This window comes from Pediculus humanus, genomic scaffold (genome assembly GCF_000006295.1).
Source record: "Pediculus humanus corporis 1103172107487 genomic scaffold, whole genome shotgun sequence".
Classification (NCBI taxonomy): Eukaryota; Metazoa; Arthropoda; class Insecta; order Psocodea; family Pediculidae; genus Pediculus; species Pediculus humanus.
Window position 1 is genome coordinate 15,568 of NW_002987104.1, and position 13,712 is coordinate 29,279.

The 13,712-nt window shown below is 25.2% G+C and overlaps 8 protein-coding genes across 8 annotated transcripts in view; 4 read left to right on the forward strand and 4 right to left on the reverse strand.

Annotated features, from left to right (window-relative positions):
- Positions 1 to 555, reverse strand: part of Phum_PHUM140710 (uncharacterized protein) — a gene marked incomplete at both ends in the record, with an annotated part of 2,580 nt that extends 2,025 nt beyond the window's left edge. The window contains 2 exons of the mRNA XM_002424598.1: positions 115 to 287; positions 453 to 555. Of these exons, the coding sequence (XP_002424643.1) occupies positions 115 to 287; positions 453 to 555 (276 nt within the window). The remainder of the gene's footprint in view (positions 1 to 114; positions 288 to 452) is intronic.
- Positions 556 to 900: 345 nt separating this feature from the next.
- Positions 901 to 2,943, reverse strand: Phum_PHUM140820 (uncharacterized protein; the record flags this gene model as incomplete). The annotated part of the gene is made up of 7 exons (XM_002424599.1): positions 901 to 1,132; positions 1,211 to 1,297; positions 1,385 to 1,654; positions 1,732 to 1,990; positions 2,071 to 2,416; positions 2,557 to 2,751; positions 2,866 to 2,943. 7 exons carry the CDS (start codon positions 2,941 to 2,943, stop codon positions 901 to 903), a joined length of 1,467 nt encoding a protein of 488 aa, XP_002424644.1.
- An 860-nt stretch (positions 2,944 to 3,803) lies between these two features.
- On the forward strand, positions 3,804 to 5,793 carry Phum_PHUM140830 (uncharacterized protein; the record flags this gene model as incomplete). The annotated part of the gene is made up of 5 exons (XM_002424600.1): positions 3,804 to 3,844; positions 3,965 to 4,004; positions 4,097 to 4,402; positions 5,022 to 5,141; positions 5,599 to 5,793. 5 exons carry the CDS (start codon positions 3,804 to 3,806, stop codon positions 5,791 to 5,793), a joined length of 702 nt encoding a protein of 233 aa, XP_002424645.1.
- Positions 5,794 to 6,509: 716 nt separating this feature from the next.
- Phum_PHUM140840 (uncharacterized protein) lies at positions 6,510 to 7,385 on the forward strand (the record flags this gene model as incomplete). The annotated part of the gene is made up of 2 exons (XM_002424601.1): positions 6,510 to 6,965; positions 7,047 to 7,385. The coding sequence occupies 2 exons, from the start codon at positions 6,510 to 6,512 to the stop codon at positions 7,383 to 7,385; spliced, it is 795 nt and encodes a 264-aa protein (XP_002424646.1).
- A 727-nt stretch (positions 7,386 to 8,112) lies between these two features.
- Positions 8,113 to 8,786, reverse strand: Phum_PHUM140850 (uncharacterized protein; the record flags this gene model as incomplete). The annotated part of the gene is made up of 2 exons (XM_002424602.1): positions 8,113 to 8,134; positions 8,206 to 8,786. The coding sequence occupies 2 exons, from the start codon at positions 8,784 to 8,786 to the stop codon at positions 8,113 to 8,115; spliced, it is 603 nt and encodes a 200-aa protein (XP_002424647.1).
- A 755-nt stretch (positions 8,787 to 9,541) lies between these two features.
- Phum_PHUM140860 (Pyroglutamyl-peptidase, putative) lies at positions 9,542 to 10,341 on the forward strand (the record flags this gene model as incomplete). The annotated part of the gene is made up of 2 exons (XM_002424603.1): positions 9,542 to 9,718; positions 9,928 to 10,341. 2 exons carry the CDS (start codon positions 9,542 to 9,544, stop codon positions 10,339 to 10,341), a joined length of 591 nt encoding a protein of 196 aa, XP_002424648.1.
- Positions 10,342 to 10,488: 147 nt separating this feature from the next.
- Phum_PHUM140870 (uncharacterized protein) lies at positions 10,489 to 12,231 on the reverse strand (the record flags this gene model as incomplete). Its single annotated transcript, XM_002424604.1, has 3 exons — positions 10,489 to 11,497; positions 11,581 to 11,933; positions 12,070 to 12,231. The coding sequence occupies 3 exons, from the start codon at positions 12,229 to 12,231 to the stop codon at positions 10,489 to 10,491; spliced, it is 1,524 nt and encodes a 507-aa protein (XP_002424649.1).
- A 328-nt stretch (positions 12,232 to 12,559) lies between these two features.
- Phum_PHUM140880 (uncharacterized protein) overlaps positions 12,560 to 13,712 on the forward strand; it is a gene marked incomplete at both ends in the record, with an annotated part of 2,885 nt that continues 1,732 nt past the window's right edge. The window contains one exon of the mRNA XM_002424605.1: positions 12,560 to 13,623. Within this exon, the coding sequence (XP_002424650.1) occupies positions 12,560 to 13,623 (1,064 nt within the window). The remainder of the gene's footprint in view (positions 13,624 to 13,712) is intronic.

Consider the following 13,712-nt stretch of genomic DNA (forward strand, 5'->3'; position numbering starts at 1 on the left):
ATAAATCCTCGATTGAACATTTCCAATCTCTGTTGTAATACTGTAATACTTAATTATAAAAATAATTGAAATAAAATCCTTAAATAATATTTTGTCATCGATTATTTTAATCACCCCGAGAAATATGTTTCGCAATGGTCCACTCGGTGGAGGAGAACTAAACGGAGGTTTTAAATTATTTGTTTTAACTTGTTCGCACAATTCTGATAATATTTGATTCCTGCTTTGTCTTTCCCATTTTCCACATTGTTCCAATTTAGAAAGCCATAATAAACAAAGTTGAGCATCTGAAATATTTAAAAAAAAAATGTTTCATTCCCGTATTTTATTCAGGAAATAATACTAATGTAAACAAAAATTTTATTTTGGAAAATAATAATAAACATAAACAAAAATTTTTGTTCGATTTTTATAAAAAAAAAAAAAAAAAAAGGCATAATAATGAAAATTACCTTTTGTTTTGTTTAGTTGATCAATTAATGGTCGAATATTTGATAAAAGATATTTATATTCCGTCGTCAATTTGAAATCATCATCGTTACTATCACAGCTCATATTATTTGCAACAATTCATTCCCTTGAATGAATAATAAATATTTATTTCATTTAATATATTTTTTTTTTTTTTTCAAAAATTGGCTATGATATTATATTTGGAAAAATAGAACGCTTAAATGTTATTACATAATTTCTTTTTTTTTTTTTAAATTTCATTTTCTAATTATTTATCAATCACTTGAAATTTTTTTATATAAATTTAAACTAAAGAAAAAGTTTTGGATAATATTTACAATAACTAAATAAAAAAAAAAAAAATTAGGAAAATTATTTTGTAAAACTTACATTTAAATAAACACACACAAAAAAAAAAATAAAAATTTTTTTTTTCTTTTTTTTTCTTTAACAATCCATTTCGTAGGGCAAATATGGTTTTTTATAAATTTTTAATGCTTCCTCGACAAATTTTAAATTTAATGCAATTTGCTCATCTGCTGTTTGTATAACATCTAATATTTTTTTTTTTAATGGTAATATATATGTACCTATCCATTCCGTAACGGTATCATCGAAAAATATGGTACACATGTGATTTTTTAAAAACTTTTCAATATCATTTAATTCTCCTAAATGCCTAAAAAATCCCGAAAATATTTTCATAAATTTTATTATCATTTTTTTTTTTAAATATTTAAGTCTGTTATAAACTTACATGTTTAATACAGGTACTAAAGATACTAATTGCATTGGATTAACGAGACCATTTGAAACCTGCCATGAATTCATCCAAGTATCTATTCTAAATATAAATAAAAGTTTCGATTTTTTTTTTTTTTTTTTTTACTTATTTTTGATGTAAATTTATAATTATTTATTATAAACTTACTGTTCACTGCTGAGTGTTAAATTTATAGATTGCCTAACATTCATGAATTTAGAAATCCCAGAAAGAATTTCCCATCCTAAAAAAGTAAAAGTGAAAGGAACATTCGATAATCTACATAAAGATGTCACCTCATTTTTATAACCCAAATCTGCTTCTACTCTAGATATCGTAGTCGAATCAAAATTTTTTTCTTCAACAATAAGTAAACACACTCCCAACGAAGGTAAACTTGTAGGAAGCAATTCACAAAGAGCAGAAAAGTGATCATATCTAAACAATATTTAAAATACTATCACTATCACTATTGAAATCTTAGTATTGTAAATTATTATAAAATGAATTCAAACCTTGACCACCCTGTCAATGCTATTCCACGATAATTTGTTTTTAATTGATTTACTAAACACATCCAATGTAAAATATTGCTTGCATGATGATTTACAACAGGTAATAGTTGAGATCCACCAGTAGCTCCCTTAAAAGCACCTGCTACCCAAATATTGTCAAAATAAGAATATTTTCTCATCAATTCAGGTGGCAAATTAAAATTTTCAGCAGGACTGTAGTGCCAGACCATAGGTTCGACTAAACTTTTCAAATTGTAAGCTTAAATAAATTAATTTCAAAATGAAATATTTGTATGTAAATATGACTATATATATAATAATTTTCATATAAATAATTACTTTGTAATGTTGCTTCTTCAAAATCTCTTAACATGTCATCCCACATAATCACATTAATTTCAGGCCAATTAAGTTTAATGAATTCGACAACTTTTTTTACATGTTTTAAATAAAGATCCTCTTTTGTTTCACCATTTTCTAATCTGCTTTTGCAATTTTCACATAAGCCCATGTGCCACACTTCATCAGCACCAATATGTAAAAACTTTATACCCACATGAAAATCAATTATTTGAGTTAATAAACTTGTTACAAGTTTAAAAGCATCCGGATGGCTAGGGCATATCGAACTAGGAAACAAAGGAACTTCCCTAAATTGAACATATTCTTTGTGTTTTAAAACAAACTGTAAAAAATTATTTTAAAATATTGTTTAAAATGTTTTTTTGTTTTAAAAATTTTTTAATATTAAAACTAACAGGCTTAAAATTTACAGATCAGATTTTAATGTTTAAAAGAAACATCAAATCATTTTGCTTTAATTACCTCTAAATGGCCAAAAGTCTGAAAAAGTGGAATAACTTCTAATTTTGCATCTCTGGCATCTTGTAATATTTGAATGGCATTATCCACTGAATAAAATTTATTAGTAATAATTTCAAAATCATTTTTAAAGGGAAAGCAATCCTCCCATTCTATAATAATGCCAGTTGCTCCCCATTTTGTAAATAATTGATACAACTAAAAGTGGTAAATGAAATGTTAAAACTAATAAAAAAGTTTAATTAAATATAAAGTTTATTGTTTTGTCATAATTATTATTTCCTCTAAATAATTAATAAAAATTCAACAAACATTTTTTAAGTAATCAGGTTTAGGAGGTGCTCCTTTTAAATCTAAATGAACAAGCCTGTGATTTTTTAAAGAAGTCATTTTTGTTACAAAAATAATTTTTCTAACTTGTCATATAATAAAGTAAATGAAAAGAACACAAATAAAATTACGTTTAAGGTTGTGTGTTCTGTTTTGTAAACTAAAATTATTTTACTTTAATTTTAAAATAACATTAATTTTAATAGTCAACAATTTTATTTTATATAAATAATTAAAACAAATCAAAAATTTTTTTTATATAAAATTATTGCGCCGATCAAAACAAATTTTTTTTTGATTCAAATTGGAATTTAGTTTTAAGAAATATTACAGAATTACAAAATTACATTTAATTACTCTATGAAATTTTTGTAAAAAGTTTTCCCGCCTAAATTCTTTTAATTTTACCTTTTTTGATAATTTTAACATTAAATTCGTTTAAAAAACAGAAAACTCTTTTAAAAAAACCTCTAAAAGCAACCTAAAATAATTTTTAAACTTATTTTACTCAGCTGAGTTAATTTTTTCCTTCTAAATTTACTTAAAATACGTTTTTAACGAGATTACAAATTTTTTTCTGGCAAAATAATTATAAAATCTTACTAATATAATTTAATAATAAAACCTTGTCAAATAAAAAACCCTTCATTTGATCATTTTATTTAAATATTAGTAAAAATGATTAATGATAATTTTTTTTCCACTTTAATTTTCATTTTGAAAACTTTTTTTTTTTTACATAACAATTAAAACAAATGCAAGTTTGTAAATAAAATAATTTCTAAATTATTTGTTAATATTACCATGAATTTTTGATCTATAAGGTTCCTTTTTTTTTTTTTTTTTTAAGAATAAATTTTTTTTAAAAATTTTTCGTTTTAAAATTTTTTGTAAAATTAAAAAGAAAATATTTCTCTAAAATGGCTTGTAAAATGTGCTCAATGTGTGGCGGTCCAACACAGTGAGTATATAGATAATATAATTTTTAAATATCCTAAATTTTGAAATTAAAAAATTTCACACTGTTTCCTTACATTTGTATCTCATTTTAATACAAATTTTACTTTTAAAATATTTTCAGACAGCCAAATTTTCAAAAATTAGTAGATCCTTATCCGAGGGTAAGCAAAATAAAATAATTTTTTTTTTAAATAAAAAAAAAAAAATATTTATTATAAAACCTTTTATTAAATAAAATTTTCAATTATATTAGAACTACGACACCATTCTCGGAAGTGAACCAAGAAATTGTGCAAGACTCAACCCATGTGCAGGAAATTTGGGACCCCCAATTCAATTATGCTTACCAGCTGTTTATTCGTGTCCAGCTTCTAATCAAGGTCGTCACAATCCAGGACAACAGCCGTGTGTAGTGAATGTACCTCGTGATTGTCCCAAACCATGCCCGCAAATCATATGTGAACCTTGCCCTCCTCAACCTCCAACTAAAGTTTGGCTAATTAAATCTAGTCCAATGCCACAGAAAGTAGGGTTAAGCAGTTTATTGCTGTTTCTTCTGGTAAAATTTTTAAAAATTTTCCTCCAAGTCTAATCCTCTGAAATATACAAAGAAAAAGAAAAAAAAAAGCAGAAAAAGCACAAAAACAAAAAGGCTATAAGTATTTTCAGGGAATTAGATTTGGTAATTTTTTTAATTTTAATGTTTAAAAATTTTATTTTTTAGAGTTTCGCCATAGCTCAACCACCTCCTTGTATACCTATATGCAATCAGCCTATTTTCATTCCTTGTCAGCGACCATGTTAGAAAATATTAGGAATAATAATATTAATATTTAGGTAATAATATGTTGCTTTTTTTACAATTTTTTTTTTTTTTTTTGTCATACAAATTCCTTATAATATATGATGATTAAAATTTTTTTTATCAAAACAACAATTTATTTAATTTTTTTAAATTTATTTAAAAAAATACCCCCCCTGATATGTATTAGTGTATTGCTTTAATTGAATCATGATTTTATTTTTTTCCCGCCAAAAATAAATTGATATTGCGATAAAATTTCAAAATAATCTATATATATATATAATTTTTTAATTGATTTTTCTTAAAAGCAACATATTATTATTTCAGGTTAAATTATAAATTATCAGAGTTAAGTTCTTGAAAAATATTACAGAGTTGCTGTATTCCAATTGGAGGAGGACCGTCTTGCTCTGGATACAATTCTTCACAAGCAAAGATTATGTTGTGTTTACCTTGCAGCCCACAGTTGACGGAAACCAATCCTCAAAAAAAGGTAATTATTATTAATAAATATATATAAATTAAATAAAAAAAAAACAAAAATAATTATCCTGCAAATGTAGACTCATTGCACAAATGATATGCACGGTTACATTAAGTAATCTTGGGTTTTTTTTTTTTTTTTTTGGAAATTTTTCTGTGGTGCAATGAGGTATCATAATTTTCAGGAACCTATAAAAAAACCTATAGGAATAATAACGCGTTGTAAAGAGTTGGATCTTATTGGAGGGAAATTTGTAACTAAATGCGTCTGTGGAATGAGAAACGGACTGGGAGGAGATAACTGTCCTAGAATCAGTTGTCAGAAAAATCCTGGTTGTAAAATGATTCCTCCTCAATGTTGGCCACAGTTTAAAGAACCAAAAAAACCTCCACCTCCTCCTCCAGATCAAGAAATGATTTATGTGCCCATTGAATTAGTTTATGCTCAACCACCGCTTTCTTCCTAGGTTTGTGGGATAAATACTTGCGGCAACAAGAAAAATGTTGGGAAATATTTACCACCACCGGCAAAAAGAATTTGTCCGCCTCATTGTATACACAGATCTGATTTGAAAGGTGGGAGGCCTTGTACATGGTATGAAGGGATTCCTTGCATAGCTCATTGTTTTGAAACGCCCAATGATCCCAACTCAAAATGTTAAAGAAATTTATTATTATTATTATTACTATTTTTTTTTTTTTTGTTAAATTTTAATGTTATGAATTAATAGAATGTCTTGATTTTTGTGTAATTACCTCAATTTTTTTAAAAATATTACCGTCATAAATTAATTTAAATATAAGTATTATTCAATCACATTAAAATTGTTGTTTGTCTAAATTAACTGATGGTAGTAAAAAGTTAACGGAATTTTTCAATGTTTTTTTAATACATCGTGTCATTAGAAAATGTTATTCAACCAATCGATTTAGCTAAAAATAAAATTAAATATTTTGCCACGATGAATTAAGTAAAAATAACATAAAAACGATAATTTTTAAATTAATTAATATGAATCTGACTGCGAAAGCTTGTTTAGTCGTTGGTAATTTTATTAAGGTTATTTTTTTTAAACCATTTAATATAAAAAAGACATTTTTTTTTTTTTGAATCCCCTAATGATATATTTGTCTGAAACCATATTTGAACAACAAGTGTTTTTACAAAAAATTAAAAAATTTTTAACTTCATTAACTTATTTTAAATAAAAATTCAAAAAAAAATTTACTTTGCCTAAATATACGCATTTAGGACACATTTACACGTTAGAAAAATAAATCCGTCAATGTTTCATATTAAATTTTAATTCTAATTTTTTAATACCTTATTTGACAAGTATTTACTCATATTTTAGGAGCTCTTTCATTGGGTTTTGTTATGATAAAAGTATTGAAAAGAAAGTTGGACGATAAGAGTAAGCAACCAAAAGAGGACAATGATGATAAGAATTCTTCTGATCAAAATTTAAATGAGAATCAAACAAATGATAATTGTCCAGACAAAAATTCTGATGCGAAAAAAATAAAGGATAATTCTTTAAATTCAAAGAATAACATGAAGGTACTTAAATTAAGACCAAATTTTTTTTTGGGATTACAAGTTAGCAATACAGAAATTCATAAAAATGTTAAAAACTTACAAGAAAAAATTATCCATAGAAACCCAAAATTGCATTCTGCTTTAGTTAATGTCTCGACCCTTCACATAACTCTTGCAGTTACTCATTTAGCTAATCAAAAAGAAATTCAATTATTAAAAGAAAATCTTGATACTTGGGCTCAGAATAACAAAAATTTATATTTTATTGAACCTATAGTTTTAAATTTTAGTGGGGTAAATTGTTTTAATAAATCAGTAGCATATGTTAATATTCAAAAAAATAAAGATTATGAAAAAATTTGTAATCTTTCAAAGGACTTAAATTTAATATTAAGCGATCTCGGTTTTTCAACAGACCAAAGATCATTTACACCACATTTGACATTTTTAAAATTAAGTAAAGATTATAAATTATTAAGATCCAAAAAGAAATTTTTAAAAGATTTCGAATTTGCCGAAGAATGCATTGATTTTTTTGGTAAAGAACAAATAAGAAAATTACAATTGTTAAGTATGGATGAACCGAAAAATGAAAATGGATATTATAAATGTTTGCATGAAATAAAATTATCAGATGATAATTATAAAGCATCTGAAATGAATCACAGTGAATGTTGCACACCCATTCCTAAGCCGAACAAAAATTTGACCTAACAAAGCGATAAAACTGCCTTTATCGAACAGTGCAAAATTTTTTACAAAAAAAAGTAGCCATTTGTACTTTTAATATTTTTTAATGTTATTAAAAATATAATTTTATTTTTTTAAAAATTACTCAATGAATTTCACATTAACAATTAGTGAAAGTTTTTAAAATGCAATAATGACCATATTTGTAGTTTTTTATAAAATATATAAGTAATTTATTTTTATATAAAAAAATTTTTTTAATTCTAAATTAATAAAGCTTTTACAATAAATTTACAAAAAAAAAAAAATTAGAAAAGTATTACATTATTTTAAAAACAAACAAAACAATTAATAATATTTCAACATTATGATTTTTAGAAAATGGAAAAATTAACAAAGTCGAAAGAAAATTTAGAAAATTTTTATTTTTTGGTTTTTCTACCTTTGTCTTTTACTCATACATATCCAAATTTTTTTCATTACATTAGTATTTTACATCCTGAGTAGATTATTTATTTAGGCATACAAATATACTGAGCAATAATTTTTTCTTACATAACAGTTATTACAATATAATATTTCAAGTTAAATTAAATTTAGTTTTTTTTTTATTAGGTGTAAAAAATGCTAATAACTAAATTAAATATAAAACTATATATTTTGTTATTTTATTGATTTCTAATGAAGATGATGATAACAATTAATTATCATAAATAATAAATTATAAATGCTACTAATTTCTACACAATTTTCAATTTGTAATGATGTTGTAACTAGTAAAATTAAAAAAACAAAAAAATTAATTAATTAATTTATTAGTCATGTAATTATTGGCTAAATATACAATGATCCATCTGCTGGGCCTAAGTATCTTAGTGATATTAAAATGACATCAATCAAAGTCCAAACTCCGAGACCACCGAAACTAAATAATTTTCCTATGCCTTCTTGCCAATGTCCTAAGTAAAACCTATCAGCACCAAATCCTCCTAATGTTATACTTAATAAAAGAGCAGTTGACCACTTATAACCTCCAGTCCAATTACACAAAAGATTTTTATTAAAAGTTCTTTTTCCTAGGCACAAAACATCATCTTTCACTGTACAATTAGTTCTATAATAAACTTTCGGAGCTGCAACTGTATTGCAATTTGCTTTTAAAGTACAAACATGCTCCCAATGATTAGTTTGGTAACAATAACTGCAAGTCATTTCTCTTAAAAATTCCCTGTTTCCTTCACATTTTATGAGATTATCAACCGGCATACAAGTAACATTTAATTTGGCACCATAAACACATGAGAAATTAAATTTGCAAGACAAGCATGGAGCCGCAAGATCTTTACATAAATTATTCCCAGAACATTCTGATAAAATATTATTCTGGGAATGTAAGGGTTGTAATATATTGTCAATTCTTTTCATTTTCAAGACAATTTTTTTTAAATTGTCTTCATCTGCAAATAAAAAAATTTTTTGATTTTAATTAATTAAATTAAATAATATTTAACAAACATCATTTTAAAAACCAAAATAGGGTAATTTACTGTCATTTTCAAGCTATCATTCTTTGAACTGAATTATAATACTGGTATGAGTCTTTGTTTTTTTTTTTTTTTTTTATTGAATTAACAAAGAAAAATAATACAATGTTAAAAGCACCTTAAAAGTAAATATAGAATTTTTCTTTTAAATTTATCTTATCAGAAATTTCTTTGTTAAATCAAAAAAAAAAATTTTAATGGAAATGAAAAATGGATTCCTGTGTTACATGCAAAGAAGTTACATTTTTTTTTTTTAAAAAAGCAAATAATTTTTTAACAAAAAAAAAAAAAAAAATAGCTTGTATTAATCAGCAATATACATCTTTTGTTTTCTGCCTTATCATATCAGTGTACTATATCTGATCAAATGATTTAACAATATAAAAATAAAGAGTACGACAAATATTTATTAGAGTTGCATTGGACGTGTTAAAAATTTAAGTGTAAAGTATTTACTCGGTTCTGTGTGTTGAATACACTGACTCAAAAACATTAACGAAAAAATAGTTAAAAATTTTACTATGTATTGACCATCACAACGCATGTTATAGATTCTTCTCAATCAAATAAAGACAATACATTAACATTACCAACCAACATTCAGTACGGACAACATTAAATTAAAATTTTAACAGGATGGAAAAAAATTTTAATATACCTGTATTAGTAACCGGATTTGGACCTTTTGGAAATCATGAAGTTAATGTCAGTTGGGAAATTGCTAAATTATTACCAAGTTTAAATCTAAACGATTACGGTATAGATATAATCATTGAAGAAATTCCAGTCGCTTATTCCGAAGTTGATGAAAAAGTTCCTTCACTATGGAAAAAACACAAACCGCGGGTAAATTTTTATTTTTAAATTGAATATTTTTATCTTGCAAAAAAAATTTTATTTAAAAAAAAAAATAAATAAAAATTAGCTTTTAATATAATTAATAATTTTTTTTTCATTATTACGTATATAAATATTTAATTCTTACTTTTATCAAAGTAAAAAAACTATTTTTAAATTGACAGCTGGTTGTTCATATGGGATTAACAGGTACCGGAACAGGGATATATTTTGAAACGGTTGCACACAAAATGGGCTATGTAAAAAAGGATATTTATGAAAAACTTCCAGAAGACAATAGTGCTAAGGGTAGGCTTGATATTCATAGAACACTTTTGAATGTTGAATTGGTTGCTGAAACGCTTGTCAATTCTGTATTCAATGAAATTCCAATTCATGTATCTTCTAATGCTGGTAGATTTTTATGTGAGTATATTTTTTATACATCATTAAATATTGATCACACCAGAACAATTTTTATACATGTGCCAAATACTGACAAAGGATTTTCTGTAAAGCAAATGGCATTGGTAATAAGAGAAATAATACTACTGCTCATAAAACAAATTCACATAAATACCGAAGTGAAAATGCCCTAAAAAAAGTTTGTTAAAAATATTTTGTTAATCGTGTATTTACTTATAAAATTTAAAATTATTTAAATATTTATTAACTTTTATTTTTTTAAAAAATTAATGTGCTTATAATTAAATATAAATTAATACTGCAGCATAATATCTTTTTAGTTATTCATTTTCATTATGAAATTTTGTTTTCATGGGTGTAATATTATATTTAATATCCCTACTAAATGATCTTTTTAAGACTTGAGCTGCATGAGTGAGCTGTAAAGCACAATCTGGATGAGCTGATCCAGGTAGCAATGTACATTCCCTTTCAAAAATAAATGCCAATCCATCTAAAAGTTCAACAAAACCAAAACTGATGGCTGCTCTTCTAACTCTATTTAGCTCTTTGTAAAATTGTTGAGTTTTCTCAGGTAGTTTCCTGGCATGACGAAGAATTTTTTGAATATCACTCTGTAATCCCGCTTGCCTAACCCAAACAACAACATTTTGTGAATAACTCCTTTTATCAGCAGGTTTTACTGGTAATGAAGGAACATTTTCACTATTCTGGCATGAAGATGAATCTAAAAATTCTTCTAAGGGTCCTAAATAATTTAAATCACCTAGCCAAGGCACTGCATCTGAGCCAGGTTCCAAAACAGTCAACATTAAATTTGATTTTTTTTTACTATCAGCCCAAGAATACATTATACCAAACCAATCATCTGCAACGGTACACAGTGCTGCCATATTTTCAACTTTTAATGCACCATGTAAAAGAACACAAAAAGATGGAGTTTTTCCCTCGTCAATACATTCTTCGTCAGAATCTCCTTCTAATTTTGGCTTTGACACTTCTCCTTTACCAGATGGCTGTGGTACGATTAAATGTCTTGAAACAGCCATTGGACTCCCAACATCAGAAGTATCAATAAATCCACACACTTCAATTACATCAGAAAAAGTTTTAGTAACACTCTCAAAATCAGTAATTTTTGTGTAGGGTTGAGGAACGGGTGATAAACTAATTCTAGCAGTCAGATTACCACATTTTAGAGTACCATAAAATGCAGAAAAATTAGTTTCACAAAGTTTTTGAAAAACTGCTTGCACTGATTTAGAAGTTATTACTCCTCCTTCCGGCATTAAAACTGAACCTGCTTCATTGCCTGCATATTCAGCCAACCTGAATTTTTAAAAAGAATTTGTAATAATACTTTAAAAGTTAAATATAAATAATGTTTACGTAAAAGAAATGAATCAACAAACCTATGAAATAAATTGATTCCACAAGAAGACCCAATTCCTGGATTTAAACAAATTATATGTAATTTACCAGGGAATGGAAAAGGTAATGGAAAATTATTATTACTCTTATGATTGATATTATTCAAGTTTTGCTTTAAACTGAGTTGTCCTACTCCTATACTTCCATCGGTAATTAAAATAATTTGACAAGGTATTGAAGATCCCCAGTCAGATAAAATTAGTGAATTTACTCCAGCTAAACCTGATTCAATACATGTTTTATCTTGTTCTTCTATTTTAGGTAATTTAGCTCTAATTAATTCAAAATCTCTAGTAAAAGGACACAACACTTCATAAGATGATGAAAATGACATCTATAATAAAAACAATTATAATGACTATAAACATTTACCATAATAATAAAAACAGTTATGATATTATCAAAAAAAAAACTTTAGGTTGTTTTTTTAAAATAAAATAAAATTTATTTATTTAAATTAAATGACATACCAAAGACACAAATTCTAATTTTAAATGTGTCGTTAAATAGTCTAATAAAAAATTTATGCCATGAATGGCAAGTTGTAAAATCGTACAACTTTCTCCTGTATCAGCTTGAATTACAGGTCTTATCATAGAAAGAGATACATCTAATAAAATAACAGTAGGCATTTTTATTGATTAACAAATACATCAAATCAGAATTCTTGTAACATAAATACATTGAATTAATTAGAGATCATAGAGTAAATATTTACTCATTGACTTCCTGTAACGAATTACTTAGTAATGTTTATGAATGTATTGTTTATGTCAAATTATATAATAAAAGTATAAAAAAATTTGTGTTCAACGAAATCTTAAGATTTAAAAACACAACGAAATGTTATAAATTTTATTTAGAATTTGATTTTATTCATGTATATTATTAAACATACGTACATATATTCAATTGGTTTGAAATGTTTAAGAGGTTTCAAAATAATAAAAATTGATTATAATGAGTAAAAAAGAAATCGATTTCGATGAATCTGATAATGAAATATTTATTATAGAACAAGTAAAACCAATTAACAAATTAACGATACAAGAAGCTCTATTGATTAAACATCGTGTACTACATGAAAACAGGTCTAAAAGTAAAAAGAAAAAAGATAGAAACAAAGATGAAAAGAAATCTGACAGAGAAAGAAAAAAAATTAAGGAAAGTACCAAAGATAAGAATACTAAAGTCACTAAAGATACTACTACTTCAGTAAAAAAATATTTTTCTTCTACTAATATTATTTCTCAAGAATCTGAATATATAAAAAAAAGTTTCGATGATAAAACAGATGTTGAAATCTTAAACACATTTAAAGAGGATTCTTATGTAGAAATAAATGAATTAATTGTTAAGAAAGAAAATCAAAAAGACTTAAATTCTAAATGCATTCTTCATATGCCATCCAGTGCCAATAAAAAAAGAAAATTAGATTTTTTCGAACCGAATTCTACCAGTAGTCCTAAAATTCATTGTAAAAACAGCAATAACTCAGCCTCTGCAAGTGAAATTTTTCAGAAATCAAAAAATTTAAATTTCAATGAAAACAAAGATGTTGAAAACAAAACTTTCATTTCTCAAAATGTTAGTCAGAGTCAATCAGAGGAAAGTAATATGGATTGCACTTCAAACTCGAATGAAAATGAAGAAAATTTTACTACAAATGGAGAACTGTTGGTTCTTTCGCTAAAAAAAATAATTACAGAAGTAGTGAATAGGCAAGAAAATTTTTTAAAAATATATTCTAATGAAAACAAATCATTGGAAAATTTAATTACTAAGCATGATACTAATATTTTAGAAGAGTTTAATAAATTACAAGGAGATTTATCTATATTTTTTGTGAGGTTTTTATGTAGGTCTAAACAGTGGTACAGATTATCAAGTATTACTTTTAAAGATATATCAAAAAATATATATGAACTGGCTGAAGTTTTAATTAAGAAAAAATTACTAGACAATGATATATCAAAAGAAGATCTCAAGTTTCAAATGACATTATTAAGTAAAGCAGAAATTCAGTTATTGTGTAAAAAGTTTAATGTAAATACCAAATCTTCCAACTGTAATAAAAAATGTGAATTAATAGATAAACTCATTGACATTGTCA